This window comes from Aulonocara stuartgranti, assembly GCF_965226115.1.
Source record: "Aulonocara stuartgranti genome assembly, chromosome: 1".
Lineage (NCBI taxonomy): Eukaryota > Metazoa > Chordata > Actinopteri > Cichliformes > Cichlidae > Aulonocara > Aulonocara stuartgranti.
Window position 1 is genome coordinate 8,956,498 of NC_138939.1, and position 17,963 is coordinate 8,974,460.

Sequence of the window (17,963 nt, forward strand, 5' to 3'; positions counted from 1 at the left end):
GCCAAGGTTGTTGGTTTTTATTAAAAAAAGTTTATTGGCCGAAAAGCATACAAATGTAACACAAAAAGCACTTTTTGTACAAAACTTAAGTTATTACACTGAATGAGAGTGTTTGGAATTTCATTACACAGCGATAACTGGAACCACATCTGGACAACTGGTCTCCATGGCTTCAGCCGTGTCCTGCACTGAAAACGTGGAAAAGTTCTCGTCTGCAATTTTCTGTTTTTTGTAAGGTTACATACTGCATTTGACACAACTTAAGAGAAACTGCCTTTTACCTGTAGTGAGGTCTATGAAGAGCTCAGGTGGGTCTGGAGGGGCAGCAATGCCCATGGCCTTCCTGATGCCGTAGATACTGCTGACATCACATGGGGCCACCTGACTAGTCAGCTCAGCCAAGTTTGATGTCACCTTCTCAGCTGTAAAGGTAGGAGGATGAACGTGAAGACAGCAGGAAATTAAGATATTAAGAAAAAGCAGATTTAAAAAAAAAACAAAAAAAACAGATGTATGACTGGTTGTATTTACCAGGCCTACATCTGGTTATTTTTTGTTTGTTTTAATCTATATATCTATTGATACTCTGACTTGGATCAGCTGCTGTTTGTTGCCAACATGTTTGGAGCTGCAAAAACAGTGTCCTCTGGTGGGCAAAACAGGCAACACTCATATTTGAAGGGTGTTTCTCACATCTCTCCTTTACTTAAATTTTCATTTATTAACTGTTAAATACACAGATACAGACGTATCAACAAACTGCTAATAATGTTAAATGTGATGGCAGGAGCATGCTGCTGACATGTTTATCATGGTGACAACACTTGAGGCAAGATAACGGAACTGCTATTAACCTTGTTATTATATTATATTAATTAAATTATCCTACATTTTAATGGTGAACTGAATAAAGAAATAGCTTCCTGCCTTTACACTTAACATGATTTGATTGGCTGGTGCCTGTATTGGCATTCTACATGACTAACTATTAAGTTATCAGTACAAACGGCGAGCGAGAGAAAGAAAGAAAACTGATATGAACTGAACCACATTTCTTAAGAACTGTTACATCCATTACAAAATGTCACTTTACAGGAAGTGACCTCAGGAAAAACAAGCTGATATGTTGATACATGTTGATAGCTGGAAGTGGCTTAAATATATGGTTTAAATGCTCTACCATGGAAAGGAAGCAATCAATGAATCATCCTAAATCAGTGAGTAAACTGATGGGCAGGTTTGCGAAATTGTATTTAAACAAAAAAATTCATTTCATTCTTGTCCTATTGTAAGATAATCAGCCTAGTGTGGCTGACTGTACTTACAGTAATTGACGTTTCTTGTTTAAAGTCTCCTACATTTTGATGCTGAACTGAATAAGGAACTAGCTCCCTCGGCTTAATTTGATTGGCTGGTGCCTGTGCTGGCATTCCACAAGGCTATCTCTTAAGTTATCAGAAAAATACTTGTTACAGCATGTAACAATTCAGTTCAGCACTGCATGAAGTCACACCATCCTAAGTAACAATTTACCGAGTAAAGAGGTTATTTTAAACACAAAAGTATTAAATGGTGATCAAGGACAACCGTTTATCTGAAAAACCTATTAATTGTAAATATAGCCTATGAAATTAGAGGTCGCTTTTTAATTTTATAAAGTCATCTGAAATAGAGAGCTACGTATTGCCATTCAGCATAAAAGTTCTTTTCCACAAAATGTGTCTCTTAGCCTCTTAAGCCCCAAGGGGGTTTCTGAGCTTCCTGCTCAAAAATGTAATGCCCAAATTTAATTGATTATTTCTCTGCAATTACAAACTCTGTCCTTACAATCTTGGTATCAAAATAAAGCTAACACTTGGGAAATTTCATCAGAGGTGTAAATATTGAAGCAGATATTACTGTGTCAAAGTTACTGAGACTGGAACACAGAAAAAGTAACTAGATTTTATCCTCGCCTATTTTTTTTTTTTTTTTTTTTTTTAGCTTATAACCCTTTTAAAAATATGGCTCAGATCACATTTGGTTCCAGAAATTCAGTAACCAACATATAAACATCATCTGTGCAAAGATTTGTTTCTAAAATGAAACGGTGAAAAAATTACAGCCCTGTCAATACACGAATATCCAGATGTTGTACAAAAATGTCCAATTTTGGCACAATTGTACACCATGCCAGTTGATTTTTTTAGGTATTAAAGAGCAGAAATTAATAAGGCCTAAAAATGCTTTTTTTTTTAAATATATTTTTGAAGAATTAACCACACATTTACATGGTAATGGCCCTTTTCTGCAGTGCGCATAGAGCGTTTGATTGGCCTCTGGCCCTTTAAACTCCGAGGGGCTGTAACTTTGGTTTCTTTTGGTCAATTTGCGTGATTGACACCTTTTTAATCGTTTGAGCCAAGTTCACGTCACTTCAACCATTTAGACGTTGTAATGCCAAAACTTACGTGGGCCCAAATTTACTACATGTTGCATCTGTCCAGTCACGTGTCTGTAGGTGGGTCTAAAATGGAGGTTGTTGACGGAAAACGGCTCTGATGTGGCTAGGTAGGCATGGTAACTACTGATAATCACGTGGCTACCAGCGAAAAATAACGGAGGAAATTGGGACGGTAAGCCAATTTCTGTCTTAGCGCATTTGCGCCACTGTGTGTTTTTGTGGTCTTCTTTTGTGGCTCATTCAGTGAATTTTGGTCTGATCGTGGTGAAACTTGGTGTGTGGAGTCAGTGATAGCCCTGGAAGCTAACCAGTGCGTTTGGTGGTTGTAGAAATGGTTTATATGACATTTTGGCTGAGATTCTGAGGTTTCTGTGGATACCACACATGTCTGGACTTATATTTCTCAACCAGCGTTATAATCGATTAAACGTGATCTCCTCCTTTTTGCCCCCGGTACCGGGGGGTGGGGTTTAAGTGGTTAAAAAAGAAATTTTGGCACAGGTTACATCAAAATGTGTTTTTTCCCCGCTGGGTTCACTCTTTTAAAGACAGCAGACCAATGGATGCCCTTTTTAACTGTAATTTAGATATAAGATCTTGGATGGCAAAAAATGTTTTACAGCTTAACCAGGACAAGACTGAAGTTTTAATCATCGGTCCTGAGCCTCAGAGAGAGAAACTCTTGTCTAAATTACAGGCATTTTCACTGTGTCCTTCGCTACAAGTGAAAAACCTGGGTGTTATTTTTGACTCCGAGCTTGGTTTTATCCCACATATTAAACATGTAACCAAAATTGGATTTTATCATCTAAAAAATATAACCAGAGTCTGCCCTATTCTCTCTCGGGCCAACACGGAGATGTTGACGCATGCTTTTATTACCAGTCCATTGATTACTGTAATGCCCTGCTCTCTGGTCCCCCCAAAAATAATATTTCACCTTTACAACTTTTACAAAACTCTGCAGCTCGTGTGCTGACGAAGACCAGAGGGCGGGTCCACATTACACCGGTTTTAGAAACGCTGCATTGGCTCCCCGTGTGTTTCAGGATCGATTTTGAAGTTCTTTTATTGGTTTTTAAATGTCTTAATGGTCTTGGGCCTTCTTATCTCTCACATTTGCTTTTACCATATGAACCCTCGCAGACCCTGAGGGGGGATGTGTGTGTATGTATGTATGTATGTATCCATGATCGTTTATGTTAATGAGAGTGTGGGGAGTGAGTTGGAGGGCGGGGTGGGCTGCTTTTAACCATGTAAAGCACTTTGTGCTACATTTCTGTATGAAAAGTGCTTTATAAATAAAGATTGATTGATTGAAAGAAAAATATTCTGGAAAGGGGGTCCCAGTGATCTGAATCAGGCCAATGTCTACCACACCTGTGAAGGATGCAGGCTACAGAGGTAAATGAAGTGTTGTTCGAGGTCTACAGCTGACTTTAGTGGAAGAACAAAGACGCCCATGCACTATGAGGCTCTTACCCAGCTCCAGCTCCTTGGCAGTCGGGGCCAGCAAGCAGATCATGTTTGGTGGCTGCTTGGCACTCAGACGTTCCCTCTGAACTTCCTGCAAGTTGCGCAGGAGCTTTGTAGTCTCGTCCAATTTCTGCTGGATGTTCAGGGCTTCTGTGTGAGGGAAGGAGAACACGCAGCAAGTAAATACTTCCTCTGAGTTCCTCCAGTTACCTTCTGGTAACCCCCCCGCAAATCATTTCTTTCTAACACAATATAGCCACTGTTTCTGAGCCCTGACACAGACCCCTGGGTTCTCGTGTTACATTAATACTCGAAGGTGCCGAAAGCTGATGACAGAAGAACTCTAGAAAGATCTCAAAGGAAACATAATAGGACGATGGACAGCTAATATGTCGCTCAAACAGTTTTAGACATTAAAATGTTTACATTATGTACTATCTTGACAGAACAATGAGCCACGGTACACTTATGTATATACATAGGGAGAACAAATATTATAATAAATAATGGCCATGAATTTTAAAAAGTACCATGACAGATTTTTCATCATATCCCCAATACTATGTGAACTTGTAGTTTTCTGATTCTCATTTCTCTTCTCATCAGCATGAGGCAGGTCCTTAAACTGCCTGTAGTGCCACAATTCTTATTTCCTGCCATCAAGAAAAGGCATTAAAAATATTTCTGCTGAGTTAAAAATTAATACCACTAAGAAGGAAAATAAATCCCTTTTTGATTGTCATACCATCAAAGAACGATGGGAAGCCAGTGGGGACAGTAACAGTGCATTCATGCAGAATAATTGAAAAGATACATTCCCATGTTGGCTTTGTCATCTCAGTTTTATTTAAATAGCAACAGCATTCATCCAAAGGTACTTTTAATCTTAAAGATAAAGATCCTGCAAAAAATTGGGACTAAGAATTATGACACGAGAACTGAAGGTCTGCAAACTTGTATCATAATTCCATCATGCTCTATCACAATATCCATTGTAGGATGTTAATGCTCAGGTAGATCCTGGTAGTCTGGTGAGTGCTGTGATATTTAAAGATGTTTTTTTTCTCCAGGTAAATTTCAGTATTTTGATGATCATGTTTATGATTAAGTGACGTTCCCTGTGGTAAAAAAAAAAAAAAAAAAAAGGGCTGTTTTCCCTACTGCCCATTTCCCTAAAAAACAACAACAAAAAACTCCCCAAAAAACAACAACCAAAACCCAGGTATGAATTGAACCACTTAAGAATTGTTAGGGTCAGGGCTGTAGTGACTGAAAGTTTCCTGTGGATGTAGATCTACATGTGTATGTAGATGTAGAACATTAGGTGCTTGATTTTGGCAAAAAATTTCATCACAATTACTAAGGTCACAAGTTTTTGATCATGTAATTAACACAGATCCAGGGCTGAGGACCGGGCAGTGACAAAAGATGAACTGAATGAGTCCATCAATGTAATTTGGGCTTTTGGGTGGAAAAAAAAACGTGGAGGTGCCTGAATGACAAAACGAGCATGATTGCGAAACAGAATTCGGCACAATAAGCATTTTATCTTGATTAGCTTGTTTTCATCATGGAAAGATGAAAAGTATTAATGACATGTGTTTATAGTGCTTTCTAAAGGAACCAAATTAAACATTTTAAAGATGTTCTGATCATTCCTAAAAGTGTAATTAGCTGCCACTTTAAATACAGAAAAAAAAAGTCAGACGTTTTACCCTCAGAAAGCTCCTCAGTCATCTGCAGGCCTGCAGCAGAGCGCAGGAAATCCAGTCTGTCACATGTTTGGGGGTCAGCTACCTACCAAAGACAGAGGGGAAACAACATGGTTAGTTAGATTAGAAAAATGCATTCCACACTGGACATAAAAGGGAACATCACAATCTTTTGAAGCTTCTTTTGTCATGCTACTTCTTCACTACAATAAAATCAGGCCTAATCAAAAGCTGCAACACCCGAGCAGGGGATGAGAGTAAACTGGAGGGCGGCCAAAAACAGCAAGAAGCTAGCACAAAGGGCCGCTGTTTGTCTGACGGTGGGCCCCTGCTCTGGTTTCCTCTACTGCTCTGAGGAGCGATTCAGCTTCACAGTCAGTGGGCAGTAGAGGAAAACAGTCCTCTCAAAATTCTCCAACAGCGGGCCTTGAGCATGTAGTACTGCTGTGTTTTAAAAGGAAATGTTCTTTCCATCTTTACACCAGGCCCCTGCTATGTTGACACAGCTGGTGGATGCAGCAGTCATCAGCTGAGGCCATCTAGAACACAAATTAAATCCATGGGGTATAATGGAGGAGCACGTGATATGCTTTGCACTGAACAGCAGCAGCTTCAAAAGCAGTGCTGATGAGGATGAGTGGCTCCGGTTTTGTATTACATAGCGAACGCTGGCACTCGTCACTCGACTCACCTCACGCACATTTCTATTACATGCTGCACATTTTTTGATCAGGGTTTCAGCTCCAGATTCTCTCACCTCCACGGTATCCTTGTCCTCTTGTATATTTGACAGCTGCTCTACTTGCTGGAGGAAAAAAAATGACAAAAACACCCCCCGCCCCCAAAGCAAAACAAAAACATTTATTTAGTCAACTGGAAGACTTTCCTGTCCTGAAACAAAAACCAACAAATGACGTCAGAGAAAAGCTTACTTGCTCCGTGTCCTTCAAGATTCTTGAATGCTCTCCGTTTGTCACTGCATCCAGGAGGTTGTCTGCCAGTTTGTACACATACTCTTCTGATTTGGCCAGGAACTCTGACAAGCTGCCAAACAACCAACCAAATGAAACTTTACTAGTTATTTACTAGTTATTTCCTATGCAGCAGCGGTGTAAAAGTCTGAATCATTTTGTTGACTGAGAATAATGACAAGTAGTTGATATTGACACTCCTGCAAATTGGTGGAAAAATAACTGCACCGCCTACACAACCAGTCAAATAAGGACGTGCTACTAATGGTAATTAAAGATTTTCATTAATTTGTAAACAAAAATCATACTGTGCTTTTCCGTTTAGAGGAAAAAACAGACACAAGAGACGAGCATGTGGTAACAATAAGCTAAATACATATAGTAATATGTAGTAGTCCCAGTTTCCCATAGCCCCTTGGAAAAATTGATTGCTTACCCCCCCCCCCCCCTTTTTTTTTTTTTTTAAATCACCTTGCATTTACTGAACTTTTCAGTTGAATGATTTAAGGATCAACCATATATATATATATATATATATATATATATATATATATATATATATATATATATATATATATATATGTGTATTTCCTTAAAATTATCCTAAAAATTATGTAGAAAAATAAAATTGAAATTAAAATTCTGTCATGGATAACTAATGGTCCCCACTGGCTGCAGCCGTCATCATAGAACGAGCCCATGTAGCTTCACCTACTCAAACCTTTTTATGGCTTTTATATTCCCTAGATCTTTTTCATTCTGAACACTTTGGAGTTCCACAAGATGTACCAACCTGTTATGAGCATGAACATCATGAGAGAATAAAACAGAAACAAGATGAAACTGAAGTTTACGAAGAGATGAAGGGTTTGAGTCAGGGTGAGGCTCCGCTTACAGTTTACCTCCTCCTGATACAGAAAATCCAGTGGAAAAAGAGGAACATCTGGAAAGTAATCAGTGAGGAATGCCTCGCTGCTTAAAAGACACAGAGCTCGGGTCCTTATACAGACACGCTGTTCATACCTGTCTGAGCCCTGCAGGCTGGACTCGTCTCCATAGAGAGAGTAGATAAGGTCAGAATCTTCCTTGCTGATGTTGGCGAAGCTGGAGTCGTAGGTTGGCGCGTAGGAGGTGAATGGCCCATAGTTCATGTAGGACACTGTGGAAAGTGCCGCACACAGATAATTTATTGTCTTTCCTTTGAGACTCTGATATCAACAATATGGAGAAACATAAAGGTAGAGCCGTACCTGGGGTGATCCTGTTCCTCTTGTCCTCCCTGAAACCCTGCAAGGTGTTCACACCGCTCTGCAGCCGGTTGGACATCATGCCGAGTTTCACAGGACAATAACCCACATCTGCAACAGCAAACACAGTTTTTTCCCCTCAAGTCTCTGGCTGCATCATCATTTCTTTTATAGGTCTGGAAATACTAATCAACCATTAAAATTTCCCAGTCATAGTTTACAGAAATTAAAATCAAAGAAGCCAAAGGAAACTTATATTTCGCTTTTTTGTGTATAAGATGTTGTTGTGTAAAGTGGATATATTATGCTTCTATATTTGTATTTTTGGACTTCAAGAGTGGTGCAGCCTTTCAGTTCATCCACGGCCAGAGCTTACAACAGAAGCTGATGGTGTTTTCATTTATAACTGTGTGGGCTGCAGTGATGGAGTCGTGTAGTTACATTTCTAGCGTTTCAGAACATTTTGCGCTTATAATGTCTCTGTGATGTAGATTTAACACAGAAGTATAACTCCAACTGAAAACAGACTGTTTTAGCTCCTCTTTCTTTAAGCTGTTTCCTTCTGATTGGTTGTCCTACATAAACCCCTTTGACTCAAAATTCAAGCCTGCACTTTTGGCCTAAAGGGATTAATGGTATATGAGCTGATCTTTTTACATTAAAGCCATATTCAATATGAACATCCACCGCTGTGGCAAATTGTAATAATTGGTCTAATTGAGCTCTTTTATAGTTCCAAAATGGTCTCACCTCCTGCTGAGGGATCTGCTGGGTTGAGGATAGCCAGAGTGGTGGAGCCATCTGACTTCCGCCTTGCAAACTCCAACTACAAAACAAACAGTGATAGTGAAAGAGGAATAAAAATAATGAGAAAATATTACATTATTGGATTGTAGTTAATTAGATAAGACACAATGGACATCAGATAAATAACCAGCACTGACTCTACAACATCGTCTCCAGAGTCTAAAACAAAAAAGAAGGTGTGGATATATTTTAAACTGGGGCCCTTACTGGTTTTTAAACACAAAGCCTAATTTTTAAAGTAGAGCGCCAAAGCTCTTTTGGCAAAACAAAAGCGGCAAAGCATTTTTATTCATGCTCTAAATCTCTGTGGTCACAGACTGCACACACAGCCTGTAAAAATAACAGTGAGCACTGATTACATCACAAAACTAAAAACACAGTGTCCAGAACATGTAACTCAAGTCTTTTCAACCTTAAGCAGCTGTTCTGTAATTCTAAAGAAATTACAAAAATGTGAAGTAAAAAAACAAACTATTCTTCCACTATGATCTGTTTATTAATAAAAGGAAACATCAGTATATCTTGATTCAACTTTATGGGCCAAAATTCCTAAATGGGGCAAAATAGTGCGTGAGTGCAATCGCCAAATAGCGCTAAAGTTCAAAAGGTTAACAACTCTTACAATTTTGTCCATTTGTAAATATTGAGAGAACTTTTTTTTCTGGTGCAACATATTAGTAAATCTGGCCCTATGGGGTTAAACGAGGATCTGCCGGGGTTAGTTGGTTCGCTTTGTCTTACTTTTTTCCCCTCACTGAGAAGAAAAAAAGAAAACATAAGTAAATATTTACAATTTATATGTAATGGAAATCTGAAAGGATTAATATATGTCTCATATTAGATTTTCCTTATCTAATCTGCAATGACTTTTCTTAATCTTGCTTCTTCTCATGTCTTTTTTTTCATCTACCCTTCAGATCATTTCATTCAATTACTGCTTTCAACTTTCAACAAGCTCTTGCTGGCTACGTACTCTAAAGCGAGTTAAATTGCATCCGCTCTTAAGTGTAAACAATTGGGATTTATGCTTAAGAAATTACATTTCCGCTATACATGAGTTTAACTTCTCCTTTCCATGGTTACTATTTTGATTCATAAGATAACCATGGTGCAAAATACTGCGTTATACTGTGTGATAATGTATTTAGTGTTGGAAATTTTGTCTAAATCAGTAAAAACTGCTTAAGATTTATGAGCAAGTCATTCCACAAAGTTATTTAGAACATTCTTAAGAGAATGGGACCTGTAATACCACAATGCCATCTGAAACATTATGATCTAAAAGATCAGATATATCAGTTTGAAAGCGTGTTCTTGTGTTTAACCCTGTTTTCTCACATCAGACTGCAGCACTCTGTTGGACAGCTTTCCTCCAGACTTCTCAATGACCTTGCGTATTTCCTGAAGCTCTTTCTCTGCTTTTGCTGCTTCGTCCTTAGAGTCTTTGTCCTGTCTGCAAATGAAAAACAAATTGAAAGATGCCAGATGATGAGACACTGTGACCGTGAATGTACTTTGTGGCAACAACAAAAAGTATACACACAGCAGAGGAAATTTGCAGGAGTTTTTCTGTTCATTGTATGCCCACAATCTGTGTTCATTCCTCAGATAATTTACCTGTAAGCGTTTGCTGACGTCAATGAACAGATTTTGAGACAGCATATTTTACGAGATAAAAGGTAACTGAATGAAAAACAGCCTACTACGTGGCTTTCTGGGGCTCGTCCTCTTATAGCGAGTCATAATAAAATGCATAATGTCAGCATACGGGTTCTGTTACATCACCAAGTTAAAACACAGCTGTAAAAGATGATAGCCAAGAGAAAACAAGCCCCAGCATGTCATCAGGCATTCCCCACATTCTCAGCCTCCAGCTCCACAGTGGAAAACAAGCTCACAGGAATCAACACGGTACACTTATGGGAAACTGTTTCCACTCATATGCTGCATCTCTTCATATTTCTCAGTTCTGCTGATACAAATGTGAAACCTTCTACTCTTTTAATTTTACAAATATGTAATTGTGTCAGGCCAACTGTAATTTTAAGGGGTTAAAATATTGACAGTATGGTCAGGAGTATTATTAAAATCCCTCTTGCAGTCTGGGCTCTCCAAGCTACACTTAAATGTGGCATCAAGGCTTAAGGACACGTGTGCAAAGTCAACATGTGAAAGGACCTGGGAGTGCTGGGTGTCTGTGACCTCTCGCTGCTGTCTGTAGTCGCAGGTCCCTCCTTGTTCTGGTCCAGAAAGGTGCTCGTTTGTTCCTCAGATTTCAAAGGTTGTTTGGCAGAAGGGTCAAGACCAGCCATAAAATCTATGCTTTGCTTCAGGCTGTCCAGCCTTTCCTATTAGGGAAGGTGAAAAACATGCTTTTTACTTGGGTTTAAGAAAGAGAAAAAAAATAACCAAGGAGAAGAAAACTGTGGTGCTGAGTTTGTGAGCATCTGCTGCCCCCAACTGTTGCTTTGTTCCTAAAGCAAGGTTACAGCAGCCTGACTTACAGATTATTTTACAGCAGGCTATTTATCAGTAGAGAACACCTGGGTCCTTATTTGAGTGCTATTTTGGAACTTTTAGTACATAATTCACTTTTCTCCTGTCTTAATTATTGTAACTCACTTTTTATGTAAATGGCCTGTATTTGTATAGTGCTTCACTTAGTCCCTAAGGATCCCAAAGCGCTTTACACTACATTCATTCACCCATTCACACACTGGTGATGGCAAGCTACATTGTAGCCACAGCTGCCCTGGGGTACACTGACAGAGGCGAGGCTGCCGGACACTGGCGACACCAGGCCCTCTGACCACCACCAGTAGTGGTGAAGTGTCTTGCCCAAGGACACAACAACCCAGACTGTCTGAGCCGGGGCTCGAACTGGCAACCTTCCGATTACAAGATGAACTGCCAACTCTTGAGCCACAATCTTTAGATTACTATGAGCCTGTTTTCAAATTGTTCAGAATTCAGCAGCTCTGCTGCTCACAAAAACAAAACATTTTAGTTAATTTTAAAATGTTATTAATAACACATAAAGCCCTACATGGCCAGGCTCCTGTCTATATAACAGTGCTAGTGACACCACATTCCAACAACTGGCCTCTCCAGTCATCTGATTACAGTCTGTGAACTAGGGCTGCTCAATTAATCGAATTTTAATCACGATTACGATCTGGGCTTTCAACGATCATTAAAAATGACTGAGCCGATTATTAGCCCCTCCCTCATTTATCCGCGACACCTTAAAGGCCGGTCCGTGAAAATATTGTCGGGCATAAACCGGTCCGTGGCGCAAAAAAGGTTGGAGACCGCTGATTAAGAGGACCCGAGGGAAGCTCGGAAAGCTAAGCAGAAGTTATTTGGAGAGGAGAGTGACTGCTGTTGGTTGAAAAGAGAGTTTAAAAAAAAAACTTCAGTGGTGTTGCACACTATTTTATATTATTTTTTTAAAGTCATTGTTAACCCTTTAAAGCCGTCAGAGCAGCATGCTCCGCTTTGTGTAACTATTTTTAAATCCCTGTAGAACCTGAACCACGTAAGCTAGCGCAATAATTTGTTTTGCATATGAAACCGGAGGAGTTGTACTTACATCTGATGCCATCAGCTTGTCCTCGGCCACGGTTTCGTTCCACATATAGCTTTGCAAAAATTGCATAAAAAGTGCTTGCAGGAACAAAAACATAATATTCCAGAAACACGCTTTGCCGTTCCTATCAGCTGTTCGTAACACTTCCCACAGTGAAATGATGCACCTGCTGTTTTCTTTGCAAATTTGCATCATAGGATTGTTTTTTGTTTTTCCTGCAGTATATAAAAATTGCTGTATCTCCAAAATAAAACTATGAAAACACTCAAAATAAATTTCCTGTGGTGGGAAACTATTTTTTGCAACTTTATTGTATTTAAAGTTTTGAGGGATAAACCTCTTAAATTTCTCCAAGTAGAAATATATGTAAACAAAACAAAAGCGATTTTCAATTTTTTTTTGTAGTTTATTGCACTTTTTTGCAATTTATGTAATTACTATGGACTTAATGCATACATATTATTAAAATATGGGCTATAACAGTTGTATTGATGTATAGCAACTTGAAATGCTCCCACAAATGGCACTACAGCATGTAAAAAAATAATATAAGCTCTGGTGGACTTGGTTCTATAGTAGGTCTTAAAGGGTTAAATAAATATCGTCAAATAATCGAGATCTCAATTTCAGTGAAAATAATCGTGATTATCATTTTTGCCATAATCGAGCAGCCCTACTGTGAACTATTCCACACTCTTCTATTTTAAATCCAGAGACGACCAAGCTTTTGAGGTTGCAGCTCACTAACTTTGATACAAGCTTCCTTGTTTTAAAAGACTGATGACAGCAAATTTTTATATGTTAACTTTTCTTAAAATGTTTACCCATCGTATGTAAGAACGAGTGTAAGACTGTATGTTTCATTTTCTGTCTGTACTATTACTATGGAACTATGTGTTTTAAAAAGTGCCATTCAAATAATGTTATGGTTATATAATTATAAAAGAAAAATTGGTGCATATGAATGCAGTATGTTTGTGTGCAGGTTTTATTGCTGACAGATGTCTACAAAGAAAGTACAACAGCTAATGTAGACACAAATCGTCTTTACAACTTTAAAATTACTGCAAAGTTTGTCATACATTAGGCTTTATAAAAATTTAGATGCACAAAAAATTATTTGAAATAATTTGAAATAATATATTTTTGGGGGCTTTCAAACAGAAGTTTTCTGTTATCATGTACACCGTTTTAAAATAAAGCTCCTTAATTTTTAATTTTTTAAAAACTTGATGAACCCAAATTACCCCCAAGTAAAAGAGGTCAAAGAAAATGACGGTCCAAGGTCACGATACCTGGCTCAAGATCTTCATTCCTGAATGTAACAGTTTCCGTGCTGCTTTGTGGTAGATTGTCTCAGGTTTGTTGTAAATCATGGCATTTTCACACATAATCCTGAAATCAACCTGCATCAATGACATGCGTAACATTTTAAAGCATGACAAATACAACAGCTTCTGTTAGTTAAAACACACTAAAAATGTGTTCAAATGTGGCCTTTAGGGAAAACAAATATACTTAACATTTTTAACATGATTTAAATTTTTTTTGAATAAGGTGAAGACATCATTGACAAAGTTTTAGCAGTTTGATCAAACAAAGAAGTATAATCTGTAAATTGCACTGAAGCTACTTGTCATCAAAGACAGGCAAAAAACATCAAGTATCAGAACATACATTAAGAAGGGAAAAAATACTAATTTTTTCACCCAAAACAAGTATCATTAGTGGATGTAAAAGGACCTGGGAGTCCTCCATAAGCACCACGTCAGTGTGTCCTACAGTAAGCTAGAGTATCAGCAATTACAAGAGCTGTGTCTTTAAACTTGAAAGAACGGTTTTATTTATTTCTTCTAACCGAATGCAATAGTACACAGACATGTACCTTGAGTTCATCCAGTGACTGGTAGCACTCTTTCTTTACTTTGTCCTTCATTGTACTGAAGTCCATGGGACGCTTGATGACTGCAGAGTAACCAGGAGCAATGAGGTCTGTCACTGGAAATGAAAAGAATGCGTTCGGGTCTTTCCTGCAGAGGAGACACAAACAGTTTTTAGTTGCAGAAATATCATTACCTAATGCGGTGAGTTGCTCACCTCATTATTTATAGATATTACTAAATGTCAAATAAAAATGTAAATGCACAATTATCCCTGATCAATAGGTGATAAATGCTGCTGCACCTTTGGAGCTGCCTGATGAGCTGATTCAAAGCTTCCTGCAGAGGAGTCTGTTCTTTTTCTGTGGAAAGGAGCAAAATAACTTAAGATTCTTTCAACAACCTTCAGAATAAGTGTTAGTATTAATTTGGGAAATATTTAACATTACCTTCCTGTTTATCAATCTCTGAACGTATAGGAGTCCTGCTCTGCTCCCGGTCATCATCTCCATCTGCCTCCTGCCCTTTCTTCTTTTTAGTTACCTAAAATAAACAAACAAACAAACAAACAAACAAACAAACAAACATACATACATTAAATTCACACACACACTACCCTTTTAAAATATTTAACATTATATGCTAAATTATCTATACCAACAGATATGATGTTTACCTTCTTCTTCCCCTTTTCCTCCTCTGGTGACCCAAAGCTTTTCTCTTTATCCTTTTTCTTCTTCTTTTTCTTGTCTTTGGGTTTGTCAAAGTCAGCCGGCTGTTCGTCATAAAAAGTGTCAAGGCTCGAGCTTCCTGCCGTCACTTCATTTCCGGACACTTTCAGCACCAGCTTCAGTGGTCTGTCTCCATATTCTGTACAAACAAATATCGATTAATAATCAAAATAATGGTGTGTGACTACAGTGAGAACATACGGCAGCTTAGGAAAGCTAGAAACAATAGCCGCTAACAACTAACTCGAAGTCATTTAACTTACGCTGCACGTCTAGCGAACAATGTATTGTATTCACACATCACCACCTCAATATTATTATTTTTCATTTTAAAAAATGATGGAAACGTGTAGATATCCATATAACTAAGTCGGGAAGGTAGTTTAGCAATAAGCTAGTTTACCAACTAGCTCTATTGTCGTGCTAACAGTGCTACAATACAAAAACACAGGGTCTACGAGTTAGTTTAAAATGTAAAAACGGTTTATTCTGATAAGCAGTTAAACTGTATGGGATGAAATACCTTCATATCCATGCTTCTCGGACTTATGCTTTTTGTGCTTCTTGCCCATTGTCTATATTTTGGTCTGCACCGGCGGCCAACTGCTGTGGCTGAGCACTGTGGTAGGTGAAGTAAAATTTCACCAGAGGTAGATACACTTGCAGCGTCACCTGTCGGTGCGGCGGTGGTAATACCCATGTCTATGGGTACGGCCGCCCTTCCAGCCGGAAGGAGGCGACATAACCTTTGAAATAAACTTCAATCACGGACCCAGGCCTGCATAACTGCCATTTGCCATGACCCCCCTTTAAAATAACATATGATAATAATCGTTCACCTGGAGAAATCATTCAATCAATCTTAAGCCACATACAAATACAGGGAGCACATGTTAACCACACTCGTTATGTATTGATAATTCAGCACGCCTGAATCATATACAGAATGTTCATTTTCCTTTAATATATGGATAAGTAAAAAATAAAATAAAATAAAAAATCGAGATGCTTAGAAGATATGTCCAACTCCAGTACTGTGAGTATAAACACATACAACAAGGGAAAGTTCATGATGAAAAGAAAAAATGTAGTATTGCACCTTTATGAAGCCAGGAAATTTGCAAGTGGTGCAATATTAGAAAAAACCTGAAGTAACAGCTTGTTTTTTCCTTTTTTTTTAGTCCACTATAAATGTCACACAGTAAACATGCTGAGCTTTTCTTTCCTACAACCAAAGTTGGTCAAACTCAATGCTAAATTTAAAACAAAGGTTTTCAGTTTTACTCGGATTACATCAAGATTAGTTTTTAGAGCTGACATCAGACAACTGTTGACTGTATTCATCAGCAACCCTTTAATACACCTAGAGTGTTGCATACTGGTGTGTTTAAATGATCCATATATATTAATTTTAATGCACTGGGTATACTTTTATTGCACTTTTTTCAATAACATTATTTCAGTGATTGAAATCAGTGTCTTAAGACCCAGACACATGTCCTCTACATGTCTTCTATATGCAGCTAACCATGATAAGCCAAGGAAATTCTGGAGATGTTTTATGCAGAGACATTTTTAGCCATAAACTATAATATTTTTCTAAATGTAAAAAGTTATTTGGGTTGTGCAAGACATCACAAAAAGAAAAACAATATTTCTGAAGTCACAAACATTAAAAAGTATATTTGTGCTATCACCTGCAGGAATTTTACTCACCGTATTCTTTGCCTGCTTATAAACAAACTGTGGCAGAGAAATAAAAGTATCAAATACAAAACAAAGACAAAATAAATGAATAGTATAAATATGGTAGTTTACTTGGAAATTGTGCAATTATGCCACTTGTCAACTCTCCAGCCTCTGGATGCAGACTTTAGTAGACTTTTATTTTTTCTTATCCTACAGCAATGTAGTAAACTGGAGCAGAACCCTCCACAAATTACCCTGAATGGTTTGTGTAATGAGTTGGCAGAATATATTGCCATCTTCAACACGGGTGAAGTAAAGTGTCTCTAAAACACAGCGGTTAATATTGAGGTCTTTCTTAAAACTTAAATTTAAAATTTGTTAAAAAAGCAGACACCTCTGTAAAGAAAAGAGAGATGATATTTGGTTGAATGTTGACTTCGCAGGACTCTGTAGCTGCAGGAGCTTCCCTGTCCGTTTTGGAGCTGTTATACTCGGTTAAATTGGGACATATTGTACTGTCTGATGAATGACAGATGTTTTATTCATGGCGGAAAGATAGTCTACATTCTTTGATGCACATTCCAGGTTTTATGAAAAGGGCAAAAGATGAAGTGGAAAACTCGAAAGGAATGAAGATTGACAGAATCCACTATTTGAGCCATTCCTGGTCATAGATGAAGACGTGATATTTATACTCTGTTATCGTTTGAGTCTCCTATCTTAGCAAACTCATCCCCAGCAAATTACTATATTACATTCTTTACATATTCGCTGTTATTGTGTTGGGGAAAAAATCAGTTGCATGTTATCCATGGCCATATTTAAAATTAAAATAACCAGAAAATTTAGTGTAGTAATTCAGAGACTGGTGGTTTTCTTAGGTGTCACTTGTGCAAATGAAAATGCACATACAGCTGTAATTCACTTGGAACTTGATTTAGACCCTCCCTGTGATGAAAAGCCACTGAGTTCCTTATGAAATAGAACGGTCAGGGAAAGTGTTTCCTAGCAATATGCCCACAATTCTCTGAGGGGTAATTGTGTTTTCTTTCCTCCTTGACTAAAATTAAACAAACAAATAAAGGATCATTTGTGGGCCCCAAAAAACAATGGATTTTCATCCTCCCTTAAACCTCTGAAGGCAGCAGAAACAAATTTTTAGCCTGTTTACACTTCCAGCAAATATGAGTTGGAGATTGGATTTGTCTACATAGTAAATGCTGTTAGGAAATTGAGGAAATTGTTTCAGGCCCTAAAACCAAAATAATAAGCTGAAAGACACCAAAATGTTCCACAAAGTTGAGGAGCTTAGTTTCATTTTGGATTGTTTACATACCAGGAATGATTGGTACAGCTTTATAGTCACTCATGAACATACACATTTTCTTTCCAGAAAAAAAAGTTTGGAGTCATTTACG

General features: G+C 38.1%; 1 protein-coding gene across 3 annotated transcripts; it reads right to left on the minus strand.

The window, feature by feature from the left end:
- Positions 1 to 7: 7 nt before the first annotated feature.
- brd7 (bromodomain containing 7) lies at positions 8 to 15,509 on the minus strand. Of its 3 annotated transcripts, none has more exons than XM_082533629.1 (17): positions 15,380 to 15,509; positions 14,802 to 14,995; positions 14,575 to 14,668; positions 14,430 to 14,487; positions 14,131 to 14,275; positions 13,541 to 13,651; positions 10,835 to 11,004; positions 9,995 to 10,109; positions 8,600 to 8,675; positions 7,853 to 7,960; positions 7,626 to 7,761; positions 6,564 to 6,675; positions 6,389 to 6,436; positions 5,635 to 5,716; positions 3,926 to 4,069; positions 282 to 422; positions 8 to 183 (listed from the first exon to the last, which is right to left on the minus strand). In XM_082533629.1, the coding sequence occupies exons 1-17, from the start codon at positions 15,426 to 15,428 to the stop codon at positions 173 to 175; spliced, it is 1,794 nt and encodes a 597-aa protein (XP_082389755.1). In that variant the 5' UTR covers positions 15,429 to 15,509; the 3' UTR covers positions 8 to 172. The 3 variants fall into 3 exon arrangements, with proteins under 3 accessions (XP_082389755.1, XP_082389753.1, XP_082389754.1); XM_082533627.1 differs by having other exon boundaries at positions 8 to 188; XM_082533628.1 differs by lacking the exon at positions 6,389 to 6,436 and having other exon boundaries at positions 8 to 188.
- Positions 15,510 to 17,963: the final 2,454 nt, after the last annotated feature.

What these genes read in the sequence shown, in the direction of transcription:
- brd7 (XM_082533627.1), bottom strand. Translation starts at nt 15,428, where the DNA reads ATGGGCAAGAAGCACAAAAAGCATAAGTCCGAGAAGCATGGATATGAA. An exon ending in AGAGATTGATAAACAGGAAG is followed by an intron (nt 14,488 to 14,574) that starts GTAATGTTAAAT and finishes TCCTTTCCACAG; the next exon opens with AAAAAGAACAGACTCCTCTG. An exon ending in TCTTGAAGGACACGGAGCAA is followed by an intron (nt 6,437 to 6,563) that starts GTAAGCTTTTCT and finishes TTTTTCCTCCAG; the next exon opens with CAAGTAGAGCAGCTGTCAAA.